The 26,101-nt window shown below is 51.3% G+C and overlaps 1 protein-coding gene across 1 annotated transcript; it reads right to left on the reverse strand.

Moving 5' to 3' along the window:
* Positions 1–1,390: 1,390 nt before the first annotated feature.
* Positions 1,391–18,580, reverse strand: TYRO3 (TYRO3 protein tyrosine kinase). The gene is made up of 19 exons (XM_027066978.2): positions 18,208–18,580; positions 16,200–16,383; positions 15,863–15,963; positions 14,924–15,094; positions 13,356–13,442; positions 12,440–12,555; positions 10,718–10,895; positions 9,879–10,024; positions 9,166–9,310; positions 8,649–8,778; positions 8,465–8,565; positions 7,826–7,921; positions 7,407–7,487; positions 6,868–6,960; positions 6,318–6,439; positions 5,793–5,902; positions 5,450–5,609; positions 5,069–5,205; positions 1,391–2,897 (listed from the first exon to the last, which is right to left on the reverse strand). The coding sequence occupies exons 1-19, from the start codon at positions 18,323–18,325 to the stop codon at positions 2,507–2,509; spliced, it is 2,667 nt and encodes an 888-aa protein (XP_026922779.1). The 5' UTR covers positions 18,326–18,580; the 3' UTR covers positions 1,391–2,506.
* Between the last annotated feature and the right edge of the window lie 7,521 nt (positions 18,581–26,101).

The raw sequence follows: 26,101 nt of genomic DNA on the forward strand, positions 1-26,101 counted from the left end.
ATACAGACGAAGTGCTTGGCACAGTGCCTAGCACATAACAGGAGCCCATTAATGGTAAATAATGATTTGAGAGTAAAGGTCTCCTCAATCAAGAATTCTCAAACATTACCACACAGATAATCATTACAGGCAGTTAAAGCCAATCACAGCAGGAAACATTCTGAAAGCCATTTCCCTGGAAGTGAATTCAGGTCTTATGATCCACGTGGGAACCAGAATCTGGGATGCCAGCAACAGGTTTTTCAGGATATTTGCTTTCAGAAGCACCCGCCTCATTCCACTGCTCTCAGCCAGCAGGGCAATACCTGTGTCCCTCCCTGTCTTCCCACACCCCTCCACACAGAGAGGGGCCCAGTTCTCACGCCTCCTGCTACATATTCTCATGAGTTTGCTCTGAAAGCTTCTAACCTAAAATTTTCCAGTGGAAATACTTGGAAGCAAACTTTATGCTCTTATTTCTAATGCTTAAGAGGCATGCCATTCTCTTAGCCCATTTCTTCCCCTGAGTTTCCCCTGGCTCCCAGCAACAATGTAAAGGTGAGAACAAAGGCTCCACACCCAATGATAGAAGGAAAGTCTGACAGAGGGGTAGGAGACAGCCAAAGTAGTCTTTGTCCTTGTTCCAAGAAAAAGAAACTTTCCATAACATTTACATTTTAAAAGATCAAGGGTGGTTATCTCTAGGTGGTAGGATGATTTTCTACATTTTCCTAATTTTCTACAATGACTATGTATTATCTTTATTTATTCTTGAGAGAGGGTGTGAGCAGGGGAGGGGCACAGGGAGAGGGAGACAGAGAATCCGAAGCAGGCTCCAAGCTCTCAGCACAGAGCCCAACGCGGGGCTTGAACTCACAAACCGCAAGATCATGACCTATGCTAAAGTTGGACGCTCAACCAACTGAGCCACCCAAGCACCCTATGTATTATTTTTAATGTGATAATATTCTTTGGGCTCTTCTCTAATTACAAAAGCTTTTTTTTTAAGTTTATTTTTGAGAGGAGAGTGACAGAGAAAGAGAAAGAGCACAAGTGGGGTAGGGGCAAAGAGAGAGTGGAGAGAGAATCCCGAGCAGGCTGTGCACTGTCAGCACGGAGCCCAATGTGGGGCTCAAACTCACAAACTACCTACATCATGACTTGCATCAAAACCAAGAGTCGGACATTTAACCAACTGAGCCACCCATGCGCCCCTAATTACAAAAGCATTTTGTGCTCAATGCAAAAAACTTGGAAGGCACAAAGGAAAACAAGTCCCCTTAACTCACATCATGTAAAGATAACAGCTGTTAACATTTTGGCATATGTCTTTCCAGACTTTTCTCTATGTAGAGATGCTTCATTTTTGTGATCTGGAAAAAAGTAAACAGTTAAGAGACAAAGCCTTGAGTCTTTAGTTCTCAATTTTATTTCTGTTTTTAAACAGCTTCTAACGGCTTGGAAATATCCCTAACAGCAAGGGCCTTGCCCCATGCAATTCAGGGGGCTCCCCTAGCAAGGCTGGGGTCCAGGCTCCAGTAACTCCCCCTCACCCACGTCAGCCATCAGGCCTATTTTCTCTCTTTCTCTGGAGACTTGGGACAGAAGAGGGTCTCCAGAGAGGGAAAATTGGGACTAAGGGATGGATGCTGCGTGGAAGGACTGAGCTCAGACACAGCTGCTTTTGTTAGTCTTAGGATATTTTGGGATTTGGTAGCATGCTCAGACAGACTGTGGGAGGGCGTAAAGAGGGGCTCCTGGACTCCTCTCTGGCCCCACGCATTTCTGGGCAGGGCCTACAGCACCCCTTCCTCTTGCCAGGCTTAGTGCACTGCCCTTATGGGCTGGGCAAATGGTAGCCTGCAGTAATCCAGCATGCCTTGCTGTGACCTGGTCAGTAAAGCTGCACTTTACTCCTGGCCTAGGCAGGGTAGGTGGGTCATCAGGAAGGGGATAACGATTCAGACCTGAGAATGCCCCACTGTCTCCTACCATAGGGCTTGGGACCCGCCTGTATCAACCCCTTACCAACTCTCACCTAAAGGGAATAATACAAGGGTATCTCTTTGTGAGGAGGAGCAAACCTGGGCATTTAAACCCCAAGCATGTGCAGAGCTAGGCCCCTGGTCAGAGACACCTCAATGCATGCACTAAAGCAGCAGGGGCAGCTCAGCCAGAGAGTAGGGGCCCACAGGGCTAGATCTACCCTCCCCCAAATCCTCTCCACACCCATGGTAACCATGGAAACATAACCTCCCCCCTCCTGCCAGCTGCCTGGGTTTAGACAACCAGGCCTGGCCCACCTCCACCCAGCCAACGCCTGAACTGACACCAGGCAGGCCAGAGTGGCCGCAGGAAGAACTGGGATTGGGCGATTTGGTGAGTCCAGGCTTCCAGCGCAGCTTGGGAGGACTACCACAGGAGCCTCCATGCCTTGCTGCCTGGGCTGGGGTCAGAAAGGGCTTCCTCAGCCAGCGGCGGGCCAGCAGAGCCAGCAGCATGGCTCGGGACGCCCTCTTCCTGTGGGCTAACAGCTACTGTGGGGCAGTAGCCCTTGCTGCAGAAGCAGCAGCCTCTGGCCCTCACTGACGGGGCTTTCTGGCTGCTGCTCCTCCTGCGCAGGCTGCTCAGCTAGCCCCCCAGGGCTGAGGATGTACCGATAGTCACTGGGGGTGCCCCCCATCGCCCCCACACCACTGCCATCCCCAGCCCCGCCGCTGGCCTGGTCCCTGCCAGGCAGCTCCAGGCGGCCTCCCTCCTCAGGCTCCTCGGCTCTCTCAAGGTTGATGTACAAGGGGTCCTGGCTGGTGGACAGCACTGACAGGTGGCCCAGGATGCTCTCCAGCTCCATCCGTAAGCATGTGAAGCTCGGGCGCTGCTTGGGGTCAGCGCTCCAGCACTGGTACATGAGCTCATACCTAGGCAGACAGAAGGGTATGGGGAGACAGTGAGGAGCCCAAAGGGGGAAGCTGAGGCCCCTTAAACATACAGAACCAGGAGTTTGAAAACTTTTAACACACCCATATAAAGCACTTACTATGTATCAGGCACTCTTCTAAGTATTTTACATGTATTATTTAATTCGCACAAATAAATGTGCGAAATAAATGATCCCGATTTCACCAATGTGGAAACTGAGGCCAAGAGAGGTTAAAAACCTTGACTAAGGTCACACATGTAGAAGCAGGCAGAAAGTGAGGCTCCAAGAGTCCCTCCTATGTTATATTGGGAGGGGGCACTAGGAGTGTTTTGTCTTGCAGAACACAGCTTGGAGTCACTGTTATTTTAATGGGAAGGATTTGAATAGCCGCCCTTTGTCCTGAATCCTCACCCACTCAGGCAGACTTAAATCTTCATTGTTCACGGACACCTTTGAACCTAGAAAAGCTTCCAGCCCTCTCCCCCGGGCAGGAACACTTTTTACATACACATTCAGGAGCCTTACAGATTCCCTGAGGTCTTATCCCTGTTCCTGGGGAATGCCTCAGGCTTAAGGAAGAGAAAAAAAAAAAAGAACTAACTGAAAGAGGCTGAGACCAGATCCAGGCAGCGCAAATGCCTGACTCCCTTGTGCCCACAACAGAAGCCCTAAATGCTCCCCACACACTAGCCTTCCTGACAAGGGCCCCCAATGATGGGAGGAATGGTGCCAGACATCGAGGAGGCCATGGAAATGGTCGGGGCCATGAGTACGTGGCCAGGCTGGGATACATTGTCAAGGCTGTGCTAGGAGCCAACTGGCGCCTGTCCACCAGGCTGCCTGGTAGGAAGCCAGCGCCCGCCCTATTGACAACAGTAGCTCCAGCCTGGGAGGCAACTAAGTCGGGCCTCGTCCCCACTGCTCAGCAAAGCCTCTACAGCTCCAGATCTTCCTTGTGGCTACAGCCACAAGGAGACCTCGGAACCTGCCATGTCCTGAGCTGTGCTGAATAAGTAGGAGGTGTAAGGCCTGGCTAGTGCGCTCAGATTTCCCTCTGACACACAGTCCAGGCTCAGGGCACTTCAAGCTCACTGCCCTAGAGAAACAGGACTCCACCATTCGGGCTGACTTCTTCTTCTACCTGTCCATGTTTCTTGGACCTCTGGTGGTCCAACCCCACAGCAAGAAATAGGGAGCAGATTCCTTCACTGGATCAATGTGGATGCCCTCCCCCGGGTACTAGTGAAAAGGTCCTCCAGGGTGCCAGGGAAACTCTGGCTTGCACAGTGTGGGAAATAACACTAGAACAAATTCCATTTGGTGCCATGGTTAAAAGGCACATATTCCAAAATCACAGGGATCTAGGTTCATATCCCAACTCATCTACTTAATAGCTGTATGACCTTGGCCATGTTACTTAACCTCTTTAATCTCAGTTCCTCATCTACAAAACGGTGATAATGACAGACTTTTCCTAACAGGGTTAGAGGGGGATTACCTGAAAGAATGCCTGTAAAGTACCCAGCTAATGCTGGTAACACTGTCTTCCAGTCACGAGGGGCTCACAACACTCCCCTATTCAGTGGGTGTATCCCTACCCTGCCCTACTCCCAAAGGCTCCAGGCTCCCAGAAAGGAAAGAAGGCAGTTCCCTTCTCCCCAGGATCTTAGGTCTCTCCACTCCCTCAAGAGGAGGCCAACCTCCCGCCCCCAGCATCCCCTCCTTGTCTAGCAAGAATGTGATAGAGCAGCAGTTTTTTCTTGCCCTGATGCAGCCCTCTCTGAGGGGGAGGGAGGGCTCAGCCTAGGAGGTTTTCTTAGACTAGCTGGGGACTGAGAAGTAGCGGGGGTGGGAAGAAGGTGACAGAAACTTGCACTGTTGCTCAACCCTGTACCTTCTGCCCTCAGGGTTCCTGGTTCCTTCTGAAAAATGGAGAAAACATGTAAGAAAAGGTAGAACAAGAAACACAGGATGGGAAAGGGAGAGAGAAAGAAAACAGGAGGTGGCAGATAAAGAGGCAGTTTGGGGTCCCTCTAATGACAAGGACCAAAAAACAAAAGGTCCAACTGAGGTTCTGAGCTCCCAATGGACCAGCAGCTGTGCTGGCAGCCAGCACCTGAACCCCCAAATTCCTATTTCCTCCCAGAATCCCCTTCCCAGGGCACTCACACATCCTCTATACACTCTGGAGGCTGTTTCAGGCGGTTCCCGCCGATGAGGTAGTTGTAAATCTCAGCGTTCTCAATGCCAGCATATGGCGTCTGCCCACGCGTCATGATCTCCCACATGGTCACCCCGAAGGCCCACTGGGAAAGAAGCAAGGTTGGAGGGGAGATGTCGTTAGGCTCCCTGAGCTGGGCAGAACCCTAAGACAAGCATATCTTAGAGCATACAGGTGTTATAAGGGGGCAGCCAAAGCCCAGAGACCTGGCTAGGTCCCTGAGGATTCTAAAGGTCCACCCACGGTCCCTGAGGATTCCAAAGGTCCACCCACACACTGGGCCACACTGCTTATGTTACCACCAGGCCTCACTGTGCTCCCCGGCTCACCACGTCACTGTGCACAGTATATAGGTTGTCAGCCAGGCTCTCCAGGGCCAGCCACTTGACGGGTAATTTGGAGGCACAGCCCTGGCGATAGTAGTCCCCGCTATAGATCTTCCGGGAGAGCCCAAAGTCAGCCACACACACCGTCATGTCTTCTGCCAGCCTGTGAGGGGTGTTGGAGGGTGGAGTCAGCCTTCCCCCATGCTGGCAGCCGTACTAAAATCAGAGTATCTTTGCTCCCCAACTGTCCCCACGCATAGCAGATACAGTCCCAGGTGAGAACTGACCATTAGTCTTCCTGTCATTAGCTGCTCGTTCCCACCCAAGCCCTCCGGAATTCACATACATGCAATTCCGAGCAGCCAGGTCTCGGTGGATAAAGTTCCGGGAGCTCAGGTACTCCATGCCACAGGCAATGTCCACCATGAACCGGACCAGGGTCTGCAGGGGCAGGTTCTGGTGGGGCAGACACAGCAAACTCAGGCTGGATCTGCCCACCCAGCCAGGGCAAGATGAATGGGGTTCCCTGGCCAGAAAGCCTAATGACTGTCCTTGGAATTAATGAAAGGAGGGGGATGGAGGGACTTCCCAAGACAAAGAAGCTTTGGCAGACCTGAGAGAGAGACAGCACCCAAGAGTCAAGGAACTCCTCATGTGGGATTCCACAGATCTCTTCTCTCAGAAAGGGCCCTTGCCCGGACTAAAATGCCTAGCAGGGCTCTGAGGGAGAAGGAAGCCTTCTAGCATAAAAAGGGTAAAACCCAGCCTGCCTCTTCCCAGCCAGCTTGATCAGCCCTGCTCACCAAGCCAAATTCTCTCCCAGGGTCTTTGTCCCTTTCCAACTCCTGGCCATTCCACCCCAGGCACTCACAAAGGGATTCTCCCCAATCCGGGAGGCGAGCAGGAAGGCGTGCAGGTCCCCATGCTTCATGAAGGGCAAGATGACCATGGGGATAGGGAGACGGCCTTTGGCTCTGCTTCGGAGGCTCACCCCTGGGGACAAGGGAGAGTCAGAAGCAGAGCACATAAACGTCAAGAGACAGCTTAGGGGTCTGCGTGAGCCTCCCAACTGCTAGGTCCTACCTCTAGCCCTGGCTCTGTTCCTTCTCCATAAGTCCACAGTGGCCTGGTGACTACCCAAGATTTGTCTGCCCCTAGATCTCTGGAGCATCTTCTTGTCCCCTCCTCCTCTGCCTCTGTTCAAATGGTCAGTCTTCATGTGCAGACCTTTGGTACAGGGCCTGCACACTAAATTCCTTACCTGAGTCTGATCAGATTTCAGCCAGGACTCTCCTTGCTATTTTGCTATCTGCTTATTCACCACGTAAGTCCAAACTTCTCTCCCACAGGCTGCCCTCCCACCTTGGCGGAACACAGTTTTAGCTCTATTGTATTTCTGCCTCCCCTAAGAAGGAGCTCACCAACAAGCTTGGCCACATGTGGGTGGTCAAATTCCTTCATGCAAGCCGCTTCCCTGAGGAATTCTTCAATGTCGCTGGAAGCAATGATGTCAGCTGGAAAAAAAGATAGGAGAGAGGGAATGAGGGAGATGTGCCCACAATTCTGATCCAAGACTCCTAGGCCTTGTCCTTCCTGGGCTTCCCAGGGAGTTCAGGAAACAGACTGGCATGAGCAGGAGAAACCCCCATGGAGTGGGGCTATCCAACAACCTCTCTGCTTGCTAATGGTCTTCCCTTTGGTTTAGATAGTCCAGAGGCTCAAGCAACCACAGCTTTAATCACCCTGAATGGGCTCAGAGGAGTCACTGCTGATGGCAGAGAGCAAAGGCTAGGGCACAAACTTGTGTGGGTTTATGCCTTTGAATTATTCACGGGGCACAGGCAGCATCCTACTTAGTGATGAGTAACTCTTCTTGGAAAGTCTAAGGACCCAGCAGAGCCTGCTTCTGTATCAGTCACCCCTTCCACTCCTCACTCCATGTCTACTACTCTTCACTCACCTTTCAGCATCTTGACAGCCACTTTCACAAAGGAGCCATCCTCTTGCTTCAGCTGGGCCTCCCGCACTGAACCAAACTCTCCTAGGAACCGACCCAAATGACGGTGAGGCCACCTTGCCCTACTGCCTCCCACCCCCTTTCCTCCCAGGTGACCCTCCACAGGGACACAAATCACTAGACCCTGGGGACATTGCAGGAGGCTCCTCTGTCTGCAGCCAAAGGGAGTATGCTGGGAGTGCTCCTCAGTCCTCCTCATCCCCAGCCACCATTCCTCCAAACATCCCCAACTCAGGCATTTACAAATAGATCCTGTTTATAGGAGCTGCCCTAAATCTACACCCCCAAAGTGACAGGAGCAACCAAACACACCCAGATATGGCAAACTCCACTCCTGCCAATCACTGTGCAGCCCCACACACCTTTGCCCAACATCCGGCCTAGGGTGAACTGCTGCTCTGGGATGAGCACATCCTCCAGTTTGTCCTTGAGTTCATCACTGATGCCCAAGCTGTCCACTGTGGGGAGAGGGGTGGTAAGAAAGGAGGGGGGCCTCTCCTGCTCCTGACTCGTACCCCAGGCTTCACCCTCAGTGCAGACATGAGCTTAGTTTAGCTCTCCCATAGCTGGGGTAGAGACATCCATGAGGGTAGATCTCTGTGTCTTTTCTACTGCCGTGTGCTCAGGACTCATCAATGTTCAGGCACACTGGTCAAATTAATGAGCTAGCAAAAAGAATGTAGTTAGGGGCTCTCTCCCTCTCTCTCTCAAAAATAAACAAATAAACATCAAAAAACAGGGTGGCTTAGTCGGTTAAGCCTGTGACTCTTGATTACAGCTCAGGTCATGATCTTACGGTGGGGGGATCAAGCCCCTCATAGATAGAACCCTTTGTCAGGTTCAGGGCTGGGTGTGGAGACTGCCTGGGATTCTTTCTGTTCCTCCTCAGCTCAGGTGAACTCTCTCCCTCTTTCTCAAAAATAAATAAATAAACATTAAAAAAGAAAGAAAGGAAGAAAAAAAGACAGTCCATTTTTCCTCCTATGATTCCCCACACTCACGTGTGGCTTCGATGCGCTCAGGCCTTTCCCGATTGAAGGACCGGGCTGCCCGGAAGTGAACGGCTGGCTCCCCCCGGGCCATGACACTGTCAAAGGCTTGCCTAAGAAGAAACCCAGGACTTGGAATCAGCTCCAAGATCTACAGTCACCACTTGCCTCTCCCTCCACGTCCTTACCCCCTTACCCGAACCGTGTCTCCTTCCGCCTCTTTCGAAGCAGGATGAGGGCCAAGGCAGCAGCCGTCACTAGGGCTGTCAGCACACCCAGGACTACAGGCACCCAGGATGTACGGCTATGTGGAGGGCCCTGCTGGCCTGTGGGAGACAGGGGGAGTGGCATGAGCTAGGCTGACATAAAAGAGTCCCTTTAGAATTTTCCAATGATGGCCATCTGGTCTGGTCAAGAGGTTCTCTTAAGTCAATAAAACTCCCAAGTGGAAAGCAGCTCCGAAGGAAGACCCAAGAGTTCCTACCTGTCAGTGATTGGCCCTGGCTATTGGGACTTACAACTCCAGACCAGAGATTCCTATGCTAGTCCTGTGGCAGGGGGAGGAGAATGACTTTTAGTTTAAATACCAACCCTGGCCTCAACTGCTGAGTCTTTGGGTCTATTAGCAGGAAAGGTACTGCCAGCCTCCTTCCACCAGTCTAGGTTGCCCTTGAAAGCCTTGCTCCCCTGTGCCCTTCCCCTGCAGGCCTTACCTGCATGGTCATGAGAAGAGACCACCAGTGGCTGACTCCAAGGCCCACAGCCAACTGCATTGGAGACGCACACACGCACAGTCAGGTCCTTCTGGGGATCCCAGCCTGTCAAGTTGGCCCTGGTCCCCTCCACTGTCAGCTCACCCTGCAGCCAGGAAAAGCCCCCATCCCATACTTGAGTCTGAGGAAAAGGCCTCCAGCTGGGGCCTGAAAGTCAGAAAAAGGTCTAGCTAGGAACTCAGGAGGCAAGGGACACTGTGGGTTCAGGGGCTTCAGGAACACAACATGCTGGGAGTCATCACATTCCTGCTCCAGGCTGCAGAGGCCTCTCCTGAACACAAACAAGGCTCAGTCCTGGCTGGCAGAGGTGGGGGATGGGAGGGAACTAGGCTTGGGATAAGATGGTCTTATCTGCACCCTCCCCTCCCCAATTGGTGCAGGAATGTGCTTCCTGCTTTGCAAACAAAGCAGCCACCCACCGGATGCAATCCTAACTGGAGACACCATCCAATAAGGAGGAAAGAAGCCTGCAGGGGGAGGTGGGGAAAAGTGGACTCCCTCTCCCTCGGGTGGTGGGAGGCTGAGCCCACCAAAGTCCCCAGGCCCACCAAGGACGGCCATTCAGAAGCTCTAAAGGCCTTAGAGCCCTGAGAGCTGACTCTGGTACACCTGAAGAATGGAAGCTTATCTCCCCTTACCTGGGTGCCCCTTACCTGGGTTCCGTTGTCTTGAACCCAGGACAGTTTATAGGGTCCCAGGGGGCCTTCCAAAGGGCCCTCAGGGATCACTTCTTCCCACTCCAGGATGAGGCCTGAGTCTGTGCGGATGGCATGGAGGTTCTGAGGAGTGCTGGCTGGGGCTGTACCCGAAGAGAGAAGGCTACTAAGAGCCCTGCCCTTCCCACTATCACTATCCCATGCTGGCCTTTGGAACCAACTCCCAAGAACTACACAGCTCAGAGAGCTACAGGTGGGGTTTAAAGCTTGCCTCCCAGTCCTGACTGCTCTCACTTTTAATCCTGTGGAGGACCAGTGAGTAAAGGCAGGACCCACAGCACCCTGCTAGGTACAGTGCTGCTCTTGGTTACTGCCTCAGGAGCATCCTTCACCACTTCCCCCTCAAAGCCCCACCAGCCTCTTTGCAATTGCTAAGAGAAATACAGGCAAGTTCCTATCATAGGATCTTTGCACTTGCTAAGCCCTCTTCTGCATTGATTTTCCCCCAGTGTGGCTCCTTCCTTATCACTCAAACCTCAGTCTCTTTACAGGGGGTATGCCTGGACCACCCTGGGGCACTCTTCATCAATCTTTTCTGGTATTATCTGATCTTTTCTAATCTGCTTGTCTGTTCCACCCCCCTAGAACTAAAGCTGCATGGGAAGGGAGCTGGATTTATCTAGTTCATAGGTATGCAGCAGACACTCAGTGTTTGCTGGATGAGGCAGGAACCTCTTTTTCGGGTAGCTTCTCTCAAGCAACCTCATTCAGAACTGGAGCCAACATCACCTCTTCCCCACTGGAGCCCTGCCCAGCCACTTTGCTAAGTCCCTTACCTAGACCCTTTGTCCGGAAGGGCACCCAGTCAGCATATGGAGAAGGCCCCAAGGCGTTGGCACAGCGCACCCTGAGACTGTAGTTGGTGGCAGGTGCCAGGTCCCGGAGCAGGCAGGTAAAAGGTGGCACAGGGACCACAACAGCCAGGACTTCCCAGTCTCCTGGTGCCTGTGTCACCTACAGAAAAGCAGCAAAGTAATGAGGGAGAGAGCGGAGATAGAAAATGGGATTGTGGCATAGGCATGGGGGGTGGGGGATCTTGAGTTAATGACTCCTCTAAGCCTATCAGCAAACACTTGCAACCCACCCCCTCCCACCGCCCACCACTCCAATAACACACCAGGTTCCACATCTCCATGCATTTGCAAATGCTGTTCCTTTGCTTGAAATCATCTTGCTTTCTCTTCATAGGAAAGTCCAACTCATCTTTTAAGATTGAGTGCAAATACCACTATTTCTGTCAAAGACTTTCTCATCTACTCCAGAAACTCAGGCCCTTTTATACTCGGTTCATAATTGGGTTATAAGAGTTACCATGTATTGTAACCAGTGCAAAGTCTCAGTTTCTCAAGGGCAGAGTAACTGAGAGCCTAGGGGCACCATGAACCAAGACTTCACCTTACATTTTGGGGGCCCAGGGAAAGAGTACAAATGGAGACCCATGTACCATGGGGCTAAATATTTAAATGTTATAAATCAGCTAACAAATTATTAAATAAAATATTCCCTGTCTTCGTATATTGACAAATAAAGCTTCCAAACAAACCGGAAGGTCAGGTTTGCATTTATAAACCTCTAATTCCTTGAATTCCCAAGCCAGAATGTGGTAGCACAAGAAGACGAAGCCTCCGAGCCAAGGGTCTGTACCGAGAAGAACATCAGATGCCCGGGTGTGGACAATGTTGCCTGCATACCCATCCCCCACAATGGCTGCCCTTTGGACTTAGAGGTGCACAAACCAAAGATGGGCCAGGCCCTGGAAGCAGACTGGGGACCATAAGGCAAGACATCCCTAGTATCTAGAATATGGTGTAGTGTGACAGTTGGGGAAAGGGAAGGGGGTGTCCTCATGATCTAGATAGGCATATCCCCTTGGCTCTACAGACTCCTTGCCCAGGGGCAAGGGGTGCAGCCAAAGAAGGGCCACAGTGGCATCCTCTAAATGGTATAGACCAGAGTAGCAGGGACCTCTCCTGCCAGAGGCAGGGGACTGCCTAGAACAGTTTCAAAGTGTTCATTAAATACCTTTGAGTAAACAGATGAAAATAAGTCTTCATGCATTGCTTCTTGTTTTTGTTATTACCTTACCCAGATTTTCCACTCTCTGGTGTTTAGAACCCCTCGGATCCCCTTGTTCTCTTTGGCATGAGTCAGGGGGTGGGGCATAAGGGTACAGGTATCAGCTAAATCAAAGGTTTGGGTTTTTGCCGACATAAGAAAAATCCTTCCAGGCATCCCAAATCTGCTCTAGTGATCTGCTTTCCAGCCTGAAGAATGTACGGGTTAGAGCCAACTTGCCAAGTCACTTGGTTGCCAGAGTACCCTATAATAAGGGACAGTGGGTTGAGTTCTTCCTGGCAAGACAGCAACACCTGAACAGGGCTAGAAACCAAGTCCTACGGGCAAATGTAGGTAAAAGTGATACCACCGTGAACAAAGTGCCACCAAGGCAGCCACAGAATGAACATGGCCAGGAGAGTCTGTCCTCGCTCTCAGCCTACCTGGACCGTACATGATTGGAGCAGGGCCAGGCCATCAGCACCTGGTGTCCAGGCCACACTAGCATTGCTGCTGGAGAGCTTTGTCACTGTGATGTTGAAGGGGGCTGCGGGCAGTGCTGTGGACAGGGAGTGAGAGTCAGTGCCCTGGAGTTCAGTGCCCAGCAAGGATATGAGGAAGCAGAAGGCATGGGAGTCCTTTGCTTTGAGTCCCTCCCTAAGGTCTGGAGTTTCCCCCAACCTAACAATGGCTACTCAGCACTCCCAGGACCACAGTAATATACAAGCCAAGCAACCAGTAAGGGATAGCTGCTCATACCCAGGAGGGTGCGTTGGCTGGGGAGAGAGGTCGCCTCTCTATGAATCAGGGGCCCTGTCTGACCAAGGAATAGGGTAAGACAGTGGGTGCATGTGGGGACAGCACCTCGGCCTTGAGAGATACAAATGAGAAGCTGTCCCTGCAACCGTAAGCCATTCCTCCACACACTGGCTCTCTCCCTCCCTTTTCCCTCCCTTTGTGCATACCAGCCCTTTGGATCTCCTCTATCAACCTGCTAGGCTGTTTTCCCCAGCCCCATTCCCTCCACAGGGGCTGCCAGAAGCAAGGTTGGGCATGAGCCTTGACCATCTCCTGCTCGCTCCCTCTCTCCCTCCCTCGCAAGGACTCTGCTTCGTGATGGGAAATCTGCTGTGACGTCAGGTTTCTATTCTCATCTCAGCCACGGCAGGGTCTCAGGTGCCCTCACTAGGGATGGAGCTCTGCCAATTAACCCCTCATCCCTCAGATCCCAGCAGGGCTGCGGGAAGCTAGAACACCAAATGACTGCAACTTCATCAGCTGGCTGAGAACGCCCCTGACTCGCCCACTCTCCTTCCCTCCCTCCCTCCCCCCCACCAGTCCTCCTGCCAGTCTTCCTACCTTGAAGGCGAACAGTGGCTGGGCGAGAAGAGGCCAGGCCTTTAAGGTTGTGAGCTTCACAGGAGAACACTGTGCTCTGGGTCACCCCTGAGGCCAGAAAACCTCAGTCAGCGCCCCCCCAAGCAGCAACTTGCATTTATTCTGGGACCACCAGGGAAGGGGGATATGTAGGCTCTGGATCTGAGTATCCTAGAAGTCCCTCAAGCCGGAAGGAAGGGCTAAACAATGGGATATGTTGGAAACAACAGGGACTTTGGAGTCTAATGAGCCTGGATATAAACCCCAATGCTGGGGCTCTGTCTTCTCATCTCCCAAATGGGAGAATTGTGAGAACCAAATGACGTAACACACATAAATTGCATGGCACAGTGAACACTTGAGGAATGTTCTACTACTTCCCCCCTACCTCAATCCCACCTCCTGAAGATAGCACAAAGCTCCCTCCCTTTTCTGTTCACTCCTTTATTGCACATTCCAGAGCCCTTCTTTATTTGCTCTATGCCGTATCATTGTTACATTTGCAGATTCTTTGCCTTGCAATAGTTCTCAGTTCTTTATGCATGTGTCTTGTCTCCCCAATTACACTAATTCCTTGGGGGCTGGACTGATGGCTTCTATTTCTTTTGTATTCCCTAGATCCCCCGGGGTGCCTAGCACAGTGTGATGTGTGGAGTAGGAGTTCAGTGAGTGCTTATTATCAGGCTGGCTGTCTGAGGTCCCAACCACGTACATCTGGAGAAAACTGAACCCAAACTTCCCTCTAATCTGCTCTAGCCCAGCACCTTCTGATCAGGTCCCGCAGCCCACCTCTTCTCAAGATTCATATTGCTAGGGCACTTGGCACAACAGAACCTGTCCCTCCCACCTTCCAGTGTGTGAGACCAAGCTCAGATTCCCAACTTTTTTGGTCAGTTCAAGTCTCGACCAGGAACTTTAGCTTTATTTCACAGATAAGTGAACCTCATGAGCCTCAGTATGTGTGTGAGGATCTTGGGGTCCAGGTGGGTGTGCATTACTGCTTTGGGTGTATCTGCGTGGAGGTATGGATAAATATAGTTATTTGAGAAAATGTCTAGAAATTTCTGGAAAGGGCCATTAGGAGAGGTGGCTCCTGTATCTTTGTGCTGCCACCCCCCACCTTTCCTTCTCCCTGCCATTCCCCACTCTGCAGCCCTAGACTCTTGTCTTCTAGGCAAGTCTGCCAGACACTCCTCCTAGTTCTGCGTGGGCTGGTTCCTGGCTCCTTCCCTTGGGAGGGGTGGGGGGAATGGGTGCCCCTGGTTCCACACGATTCCATCTCCCAGGGCCAGCTGTGCATGGCCTGGACTACTGTGAAGGACAGGGAGAGGCTCCAGCACCCTCCAAACACACCCAGCAGGATCACCACTAATCGGCCTATCTGCCAGCCTAGCACACCTGACTCAATGAGCTTAGTAATGGTGCAGGTCAGGTACCCAGGCACTGGGGTGTTTTCTGGACACTCACAATACCATACCTGGTGATTTACACAGATTTGAACTCTGCCAGCCTCACCACCCCTGCTCAAAGCCCCTCCTGATGCTGCTCACCTGTTACATTTAAAACAGAAGGAGAGGGAGCAGGTCCCCCAACCTTTGTGCCTCCTCTCCACCAGACAATGGTAACAGGTTCAGGGGGACCCACGGCCTCACAAGACAGCTGGAAAGGGGCATTGGGTGGCACTGCCAGATCTTTTGGCTCCACAGTGAAAAATGGCACACCTAAGGAGAAAGGGGGGGGTGGGGAATGAGCCTTGCCACCTCTCAGTTTTCAACCACCCCAAACCACAAGTTTGCTACCATTTGTAGCCCTCTATGCAGAAGGTCCCACAGGCCCTCATGATTGGGTCAACTGCAGAACAGGCCATCTAGCTGGAGAGGGAGCTTCTCTTCTTTGGGCACCTTAGGAATATACTTTATGCTCTCCTCTTGGGCATGGGAGCTTCTCTCTTCCCAGACCTGCTCTGACAGCCCTTCTCAGAGCAAGGGAGGAGGCAGAGGGTGGGGAGTGGGGGAGGGCCAGAAAGGGAGGGGGAGTGGGCGGAAGCTTTAGCAGAGTTCTGCTGGCAGGCCCCAGATCCAGTTCAGGGCCCTTTGTTACTTTCTTAGTCACTTTGTTTTCCTGGGCTGAACAGCTCTGAGCTCCCGCAGCTGCAGAGCCTTCCTCCCCTCCCCCATCCCTCCTGGCCTGGCCACTTGGCAAAACAGGGTCCAGGCCCAAATGGGTGGTTGAGGCTTGTTGCTCAGACAACTGAAACTGACTGCACCCCATAGGTTGTAAGTCCTAGTTGCCCCCTTGGCTCTGAAATACCCAGATTCCAATGGGTATGGTGTTCCAATGTCTGGGGAAGGCCTGGAGCCTGGTCAGTCAGGCCCCAGAGGGAGTTGGGCAGCTCAGCTTCCACCAAGCTTTCTTCTGCAGAGGTGTGGTCACTAGCAGACAGCACCTGCTCCAGGCCAACATGCCCACCTGTGTCCCTGCCTCCTCACCTTCTACCGTGAGCCACACTGGCTGGGAGGTCTCGGTTTCTCCCCCATCCTCCACCTGGCACCAGTACCGGCCTGCATCAGAGCGCTCCACTGACTTTAGGCTGTGGAAACAGGACACCAGGCTCGCCTCCCAGGGTCAAGAGGGGAAGCTGTGCTGAGCAGACTTAGTGGTTCAGCCTGCCCCCACTTCTGGATGTTTCCAAACAATGCCGAGAAAAACAAAAACAAAAACAACCCAGACCTCTGGACAGCAGCAATGCCCCAGTTCCCAAGCCCCCCCATAAAGCATAACCTGCCCCCAGGCTGGCATGCCACACCTTCCCCCACAGTCCTGCACCTGAGGAAGCCAATCCAGTGCTGCTCACTGACTGGGATGTACACCTGATCCACACTCTGGACCACAGCCCCGTCCTTCACCCACTGTATCTCAGGCTCCTCCATTCCCTCCACACTGCAGTTGAGCTTCACCGGCTGCCCCTGAGATACTGTCAGCTTCACCGGGGCTCCCATGAGCTTCAGGCCTGAGAGGTGGGAAGGAGAAGGTGTCAGTATGCTTGAGAGGGCCCCTGTCTCTGGAAATATCACCTATTCTCTTCCAGAACGTAATTTCTGGGTCGGAGGCCTCATTCTCAGCTAATGGTCAAGAAAGTAGATGTTGGACAGGGTGGGAAGGAAGGTGGCCTGGGCCTTGTCTGGGGAGAGGAACATGACAAGCTCTCCAGGCACCATTTCTGCCACTGCCAAGTTCCCCCCAGCTCTAAGATAGTTACCTCTTCCGCATACTTCGCTACTGGGCAATGTTAAGTTCAAGCCCAACCACCAGAAGGAAGACAAGCCAGGCTGAAAAGGTGGGGCATTCTTATACACCTGGGGCAGGGTACTGCCCTGAGAATGACTGCTGCACCCATCTAGTGCAACAGGCGGCCAGCTCTCTGCCCAAGGTCTCAGGCCAGAACTCACACTGCTGCTGGCACCCCTCTACCTCACCCCGCATCCCACCTTGGCAAATGAAAGGAGGCTGAGGAAGAGAAGGAGGGGGTGCTCCCCTGAAGTGGAGAACATATGGCTACAGAACCACGTCAGATCAAACACATGGCAGCCTTCCTGGCAGCCACCCGCTCTATTAATACCTGAATGTGTGCAGGGGCGGGTGCTAGGGAGGTAGGAGGTAGAAGGGAGGGGAGGGGCCCTGAACAGGGAGTCCAAGACCCCTGAGCTACTGTCACACCAACAGGAGCCACCCTGTGGAGCACTACCTTCTGCAGGCATCCACACACACAAGCGCGTGCACGCGAACACACACACACACACACACACACACACACACACACACACACACACACCCTCCTGGTCTTCTGGTATGTTTTTAAGCAGAGAGGGGCAGGTGAACTATCCACATAGCTGAATCCAGTCCTGCTTCTTCCTACCCTGTGCTGCGCAACTCTAGGCAAATTCCTGGGCTCCCTAATTCTGAGATCTACCCTTTCAGCTTGTAAATACTTGTCACTCTTCCCCTTCCCTTCTCTGAGAATCTGATATACCAGGGAGTGCTGTCTCAAAACAAGGTGCCAGCTCCATGGCTGCTACTTTAGCCTGTGTCACAGGGCCAGTCACAGGGCAAGGAGGGATAACCTCACACCCCATACACACCCAACAGTCCCAGAGGGGTGTAGTGTGAACTTGGAGATGCAGAGTGCTGTGAGGAGCACTCCCACAACCGGCAAATGCCTCAGTGGCCATGTGGGAACAGGAGGCTAACCCCCACAAAGACCAGCAACCTTCCTCCAACCTATCCTCTCCAACAATCCCCGCTTCAGGAAGCTTTGAGTGGGTACAGGACCTAGAGTATGTACCGATGTTTTCTGTGACCGGGCACCCTCACAGCCCCTGCACCCTCAATGGTGCAGGTGTGCCTCCTGGCTGTTCAGTCCAGCTCCAGTGGTTTCAGAGTGGGACCTTCGTGTGTAGGGTGGACAGAATTGGGGTCTCCAGGACTGGGAGCGGAGAGTAAACATCTAGGTACGTCGAGGCGGGAAAATCCAGTCCCGAACACCCCCCTCTGACCACTCAGCCCACAGCCCCACTCCTTTCCCTTCCACCCGAAGAGCCCCGGACGCCAGAAAGTTGGGGGTGGGGCCCCGGCCCGAGAGCCGGCAGCGGACCCCGCGCAGAACCGACCCCCCCACCCCGCGTTGGCCCCAATCTCGGCCTTCCAGCTCCGGTCCCCCCACCCAACTCTCCGGCCCGCCCAGGCCCGGGGCTCGCTCGGCTGCGGTTCCTCGGCGCCCACCCGGCCGCGCCCCTCCGCAGCCCCCAGCGTTCCGCCGCTCCCGACCAACCCCTACCTGCGGCCGCGGGCTCAGCGAGCAGCAGAGCGGCCAGACTCGCCAGCAGCAGCAGCGGCGGCGGCGGCGGCGGCAGCGGCGGGAGCCCCAGCCGCCCCATGCTCCGCCTCAGCGCCATCGGCGGCGACGCCGCACCATGCCGGGCCCGGCCCGCGAGCGACAAGGGAGGAGGGAGGAGGCACAGAGGAGGAGGGACGAGAGAGGAGGGCCGCGGGAGGGGCGGGGGCCGGTCCGGGGGCGGCGCTGGGGCCCGCGCCTCCGAGACCCGCGAGCGCAGCGAGTCTCGGCGGCCGCCGTCAGCAGCGCGGGGTCCCCGGGGCCGCTGATGGGCCACCGCGCTCCTTCCACAGCCGTCGCCGCCGTCGCCGCCGCCGCTGATTCATGTTCTCCGAGCCGCCGCCTCCTCCCCAACCAGCCCGCCCGCAAGCCTGAGCGCGTACCGCCCCCCCGCGGAAACTCGGGCGGCTCGCTCCGAGCGCCCACCCTGCTGCCGCCTTCCCGGCCCGCGGCCCGCCCGCGGGCCTCCCCTACCGCGGCGGCACCCCGGGCCAGCTTGCCCAGTGCCGACCCGAGGATCTGCTGGTGCCCGGGTGGCGCAGCCAGCCACGCCTCTCCTTTCCCTAAACACACTCCAGCATCGTTTCAAACCTAGCACTCCTGATCCTGCCGTCAAACCTCGCTCGAGCCTCTACCGCACCCCAATTTTTTGTCCAGGCTCTGATGCCAGAACCTCGTCCCCCTTCTCAGGACATAAAGCATCTCAGTCCCCTAGATTCCCAACCATCAGAGCCCCGAAATCGTGACTCAAGGCTTCCCCCACTGGACTAACACCCCTTCGTGCTTCTTTCTTGAGGCTTTCACCCAAATTTCCCTTTTTCGTGCGCCATTTCCCACCCCTTTATCTCCAAGATCTTGAGCCTTGGGTCTCGAGTTTTCCAAGATCTTTTTGGTAATCCTCAGGTTTCATCTGACATCCCCATTGCTACTCTACATAGGCCAAAGCCCAATGGCCCATATCTTTTAGGGCTGTCATTCTTCCTAGTTGCTTCCTCTGCTTCTATCCCCCATTCCCTAGGACATGGTGTGGAAGTTGGCTACGTCCTCACAGAATCCAATAAAACATTAGCTATTATTAGTAGACCACCTTGCACACAATAGGCATTCCATAAAGAAACAGACAGATGTCTGTTAAATTAATTCATAATTGCCTCAGAGCTTGGCCTGCCCCACAACCAGTTATCACGGGGGGATGGCTGTGCTCAAAGACAAACTGTCAGGAAGATACACAGCTGATTCCAAACGCAGCCTACCAAGAGTTTCCCTCCCCTTGCCCTTGCCTCTACCTGTCCCCTGGAGATTACTCCAGAGGGCCCTTCCAGAAGTGCTGGGTAAAGAGGAAGGACAAACCACTTAGCCTCCTGTTTCCCATAGCCACACTGGATCTTATCAGGGATTCTCCTGAGCAGCAGGGGCCTGCCTCTTCCTCCACTTGGCCCCATCAGTGCTTGCTTATTAATTATACTAATGACAACAACAACAGCAGTGAGGGTGGCAGCCTCAGACCCAGCTGGGGGCGCCCCCAGGTGGCAACACAGGGAGAGATTCCAGAAGGGCTGTCAGACTTGGTAGGGGCCTCAAGTCTGGTTTAGCTGAGCACTCTGCCAAATTTCTTGCGTACTGTGGGTGGGCTTCAGGACCTTTCTTAAAGGAAAAGACTTGCTCCATTCCAGAATCCACAGCTTCTGAGTTTGGGCTGAGTTGGATCAGGGTAGGCAGACAACAGTCTGGAGCTGAAGCCAGGTTCGCCAGGGCCATGCGACTGTGGCAAAGTGGCTGCAAGACTGCAGTACAGTGGCTGCTGCAGCTCTACGCTTAAGCACTTGTCACTGCTTGAGGCCATCTCCCCCACCTCTCCTCTCTCCAAGGGATTTCAAGTTTCCCGTGAAAGGCAGCCTCCTCCTATTGACTCTGTTTGACATTGGAAATACCTCTCCTAGAGGATGTTGAACCTAGAGCCCAAACCCAAACTTCCACTTTCTTTTCTCCCCTCATTTCCTCCCCATCATTTCCTGAACTCTGACAGGGAATCCCAGCCTAAGGACCATCCTTTCCCATCAGTCAAAATAGGCTTCCTGGATATGTCATGGATGCCACTGCATTCTGTACTCACAGCCTTCACAAACTTCCTATCTCAGCTGTAGGCCTCAGGCACATCTCTGTCACCCTGGGGCAGCATACTTTCCATGTGGGGCCAGGAGCCCTGAGTCCCTGCTTCCTCTATACCCGCTTTTGAATCCTTATCAATTCTTAGTATTTCTATTTACAAGGTAGGGGGTACTGTGGGGTCTTGGTCTTCTGACTTGCCAGCTCCCACATAGAGTGCTTGCTTTCCTGAGCCCTCGAAACCCATTCTTCTTACCTATCTACCCCATCTCTCTCTCTCTATGTATCTCTGTCTCTCTCTCTTTCTGGCATGGAACATGCTTAAAGGGTATGTGAGCAGGTGTGATTTTGTGGAAGAAGTGTGTAGGTGGGTAAGAGGGTGTGCATTGTGATGTACGAGGGAGGGTGTACATTTGTGCAAACTCTAAATGTGACTGACACTTTGTGGGTGGATGGGGAGAAAATGTGTGTGTGTGTGTGTGTGTGTGTGTGAGTGTGTGTGTGTGTGTGTGTCTGAAGGAGGTTGGCTGCCTGTGCAAATTCATGCCTGCAAAATCTCCCTTCCTTTCATAAATGCATTGCTTCGAATGAAACTAATCAAATCAACAGGAAATGTATTTGACATAATGCAGGAGCAGCTGTCCCAAGAGTTCCTGTCCTCAGAACAGTACCAAAGCCAGCTCTGATCTATCCCAGGGGAGTAAGAAGGGGATATAGGGAGAGGAAAGGCCAGCAGCAACCCATTATTATGGATGCAGCTAGGTTGGGCCATGGCATCTCCCTACTTGGGTGAAGTAAGTATCTGCCCACTCTGCCTTTTATGATCCAGGACTGCTCAAGGAGGCCAGGGATAGATAGAGAGGACACAGACAAACCTGGAAATAAAAATAAAAACCATCTGCCCATAGTAGCAGAACTCCCTGATGGCAATTTCCAGCAGTTTCAGGAAGCACCTGCTTCAGCTTCTTTTTCAGAGTTAGGACCTTCCTGTCCTCCCTACTCAGGCAAGAGTGGGTGGACCAAGAAGTAACCAAGGTGAGCGATGGGGTCAAGGTAGTCTCACTGCCCTGTGACCAAGAGCCCATTATTTCCCAGCTACTAAGAAAGAATGGATCCTTGGGACCCATTGAGAGTTGGGAAATTCCACTTAGGGAATGGGAAGGTCGAAGACTGTGCTCTCCATCACCTTAGAGAAGGCAGGGAAGGAATCCACTCCAGGGCTTGGAGGAAAACTGCCTGCAGGTGTGAAGCCAGTTGCGCCTGCAAAACACCCCTTGCCTGAAGCTCCTGAGTCAGAAACAGTGCCATTCCTTGCCCAGCTGAAGATGAAACAGAAAGGTAAATCCCTAGGAGAGACCGAACTTGGATGTAGAGTCACAGAGGGACTTTCAAATGGTCAGAGTTTTTCCCCAAAAGCAAACTTAGGAGGTAGGAGAGAGCAATAAGTTTGAGGTTTCTGAAACAGCAGGTGGGTCTAAACGTGTGGAAGAAAAAATTTGTCCTCTTCAAAATTTCATCTAGGGAATGGGGTGCCTGGGTGGCTCAGTTGGTTAAGCGTCTGACTTCGGCTCCGGTCATGATCTCAGGGTCCGTGAGTTCGAGCCCCACATCGGGCTCTGTGCTGACAGCTCAGAGCCTGGAGCCTGCTTCAGATGCTGTGTCTCCCTCTCTCTCTGACCCTCCCCCATTCATGCTCTGTCTCTCTCTGTCTCAAAAATAAATAAACATTAAAAAAAAAATTTCATCTAGGGAATGGCCCTGAAAGGAAGAGTTCCATGTGTAAGGGCCTTTGTCAACTGACAAAGGAAGTATATGTGTGAGCGTGAGTATAATTGTTTGAATGCCCTATATCTAGCTGTCTGTATTTCTCTTTTTGATCCTCTTTAACTACAGCCTGGCCAGTGACTTTTTTTTTTTACTTTTTATTATGAAATATTTTAAATATATATATATGAGTAGAGACCAAAGTACAGTATAATCCCCAATGTAATTATCACTCCACTTCACTGATTATCTTAGATAATCAGTGTTCTGTTTTCCCATTTTTTGTTGTTTTCCTGGAGTTCTTAAAAGCAAATCTTAGCCATATTATTATTTCAGCTATAAATATTACACTGTAGCAGACTTAACAAATAAAAACTTCATCCATATATAAATTCAGTTGCTTATGTATAGAAACATTCATAGATATGCGCATATAACAATATATAGATATATTTCCTTTGTCAGTTGAGAAGGGCCTAAAAGTAAGACACCCCAGTAGCAATGAACATACCTAGCACCCAAATTTTGATTTCTAATCCCACTTCCCAATAAAAGGAACTAAGGACTTTTGGAGAAATGGCTGATTCCAGGATTGGGCACAAAATATACAAAATGATCTTGGAGCATCTTACAGGGCCAAAAAGAACTGCTCAAAAACCCAAACCCAAACCCTCCCCTATCCTCCCCACACACAATGATGGGGTCTATCAAAGGGTCAAATATTTTGAATAAATAAGTTAATGGGGAGCATAGACAAATCTCTCATGCAGAGGAATTACAAATAACTTAGGTAGACACTCCACCCTTAAGGAGAGGAAGCAAGCCTCCACATTCAAGTGTGGGCCACGCAGAGTGACTTCCTTCCAAAGAGGATGGGATTGGAAGCAGGGGTGGTACAGTACAAAGATCTGAAATTTCCTCAGCCAGGCAATTAGGTGATTAAGGTTAACATCAACAGTCGTAGGTCATATTGATAGTAGGTGCCTTGACACAATGTGATAAAAATAGCATTTCATCCCTGTGTTGTTCTTCCCCAAAACCTATAACCCCAGTATTATCATGAGAAAAACATCAGGCAAAACCCAACTGAAAGACATTCTATACATTCTACCAGTACTATTCTGTCCAACTCATCAAAAACAAACAAACAAAAAGTCTACAAAACTGTCAACACCAGGAGGAGCCTAAGGAGACATGACAACTAAATGTTCTTATGGAACAGAGAAAAGACATTAGGGTAAAGCTGAGGAAATACGAATAAAATATGGACTTTAGTTGGTAATAATGTATCAGTATTGGTTCATTGGTTCTAACAAATGTACCATTGAATGTTAGATGTTAAAAACGGGAAACTGGAGCACCTGACTGGCTCAGTGAGTAGAACACATGACTCTTGATCCTGGGGTCCTGAGTTCAAGCCCCAAATTGGGGGTAGACTTTACTTTAAAAAACTGGGTGGCTCACTTGGTTGAGCAACTGACTCTTGACTTCGTCTCAGAGTGGAAGGATCCTAGAATTGTGGGATGGAGCCCAGCATTAGGCTCTGTGATAAGTGTGGAGCCTGCTGAAGATTCTCTCTCTCTCTCTCTCTCTCTCTCTCTCTCTCTCTCTCTTCCTTTGCCCCTCTCCCTATCCTTCTCTCTCTAGAATAAATAATGAAGTAAAAAATAAAAAATGGGGGGCATGCCTGGCTGGCTCAATTGGAAGAGCATGTGACTCTTGATCTCAGGGTTGTGGGTTTGAGCCCCATGCTGGTTGTAGAGATTACTTAAAAAAAAAAAATCTTAAAAAAATGGAGAAACTATGTTTTAGGTAAATGGAAACTCTTTGCAATTTTTCTGTAAATCTAAAACTAGTCTAAAATAAAGTTTATTTTTCAAAAAAACACATCCATACCCAATAATTTTTTTAAAAATCCTTAATATCATGTAAAACCCAGTTTGTGTTTAATTTTCCCCCAACAATCTCAAAAAATGTCTTTTTATATTAGGTTTGTTTGAATCAGGATCCAAAGAAGGAACATATATTTCATTGATAATCTCTTATGTATTTGTAAATATATAAGAGAAGAATCTATTATAGAAGAAACTGGGTCATTTGTAGAATTTTCCACAATTTGGGTTTTGTTAATCGTATCCTCATGTTATCATTTAACATGTTCCTCTAACACCCATATTTCCTGTAGATTAGTAGTTAGATCTAGATGCTTCACTAGATTTGGTTCCAATTTTTTGGCATGAAACTTTCTTGGGAAATGTTTTTTACTTCTAATTGTATCACATCGGGGACAGGTTATGTCCAGTGGTCTCACTTTTAGTGATGTTAAGGTTTGTTGTTCATAAATTGGCAACCTGATCCATCATACATAAAATCCTAATCAACCTTTCACTTAACAGTTTTGCTTTTTTAATTTATTTATTTATCTTGAGAGACAGAGAGTGCAAGCAGGGGAGAAGGGCAGAGAGAGAGGGAGAGAGAATCCCATGCAGGCTTTGCACTGTCAGTACAGAGTTCGATGTGGGGCTTAATCCCATGACCCTGGGATCATGACCTGAGCTGGAGTCAAGAATCAGACGCTCAACCAACTGAACCACCCAGGCACACACCCACCCCCCATAGTTTAGCAGACATTAATGATAGTTGCCTGGAGCGATTATTTCATTAGTGGTTGCAAACAATGATTTTCTACTATCAGTCTTCCAGCATTTCTGGTTCCAGTTCTCCTCCCTCATTCCCCATAACTTCTGACCAGGCCCAGGACTATTTTGGACCCCAAAGATGGCTAAACACTAGTAGCTGAAATTTACTGCTGCAGTTGAGACCAAGAGAACTAAAGAATGATTCTATAGAATACTTAGAAATTTGTTAAAAATGCAAATTTGTTTGGGACCTACTGATTCAGAAACTCTTGAGGGTGAGGCCCAGTAATCTGTTTTAACAAGCCCTCAAAGTGATTTTGATGCCTGCTAAAGTTTAAGAATGAATGGACTAACACTGGCTTCCCTAACATAGTCTTCAATCAAGCAGTGGTTTACTAAGGTCCTATTTTCATGGCAATATGCTGGGTGCTGAGCACTATGGATGCAACAAAGAGGGCCTGGTGCCCCCAAGGAACTCAGTCTATTCAAGAGAATAGCATACATGCTTGTAAAAAGGTGGCCAGTAATAGTTGATAATTGGCAGTGCATTCCCAACAAGCCACACAAGTGGTGCAGGTGTAAGATTTCAAGGAAAGTTCAGTGAATAGACCTGGTTGGCAGAGGTTTTAGAGTTCACTTCAGCTTGGCCTTAAAGGGAGAGAAAGACTTTGGGGGTAGGGTGTGGGAGAGAAGAAAGAGACGATTTCCAAGAAGAGACACTGCAGTGAACAGAGGCAGGATGCTCAGGAAGGGGATCAGGAGACTGTTTTCTTCTCCCTCCTCACCACCATCACTCCTACAGTGTTTCTTTCCTTAAGCCTTGCCTTTCCTTTTACATGCTTACCTTCTTGGTCACCCATAAATGCACTGGGGAGGTCACCTTGGTGTTTGTAGGTTGCTGGGTGCTGCCCACAAACTTGGGTGCTGGGTTTAGGATGTGATTATCCAGGCTGGTGAGTGCAGAAGGATCGTCTGAAGTACACTTTGCCTTCTGTCACGGGTGTCGTGTGTGTAGAAGGGCCTGTGTCTGCTGCACATCCGAAGGATGAGTGTTCTCAGTGTTGGCATAGAGTTTACCTGGTGGGGTAGTGCAGGGCAGGGCAAGCCGTGCATCTTCCCCCTCATGGGTCCCGACCGCAGGGGCGTCTTGGCTTGGCTCAGCCGGAAAAGCATGCGACTCTTGACCTCTGGGTTGTGAGCCCAGGCTCCAAGTTGGGTGGAGAGATTACTTAAATAAACTTTAAAAAAAAAAGGGGGGGGGGGAACGGGGGGGTCTTGGGCGCCCCAATGCAATCCCAGAAAGGGTGGAGCAAGGCCCTGGAAAGGCG

Source organism: Acinonyx jubatus, chromosome B3 (genome assembly GCF_027475565.1).
Source record: "Acinonyx jubatus isolate Ajub_Pintada_27869175 chromosome B3, VMU_Ajub_asm_v1.0, whole genome shotgun sequence".
Taxonomy (NCBI): Eukaryota; Metazoa; Chordata; class Mammalia; order Carnivora; family Felidae; genus Acinonyx; species Acinonyx jubatus.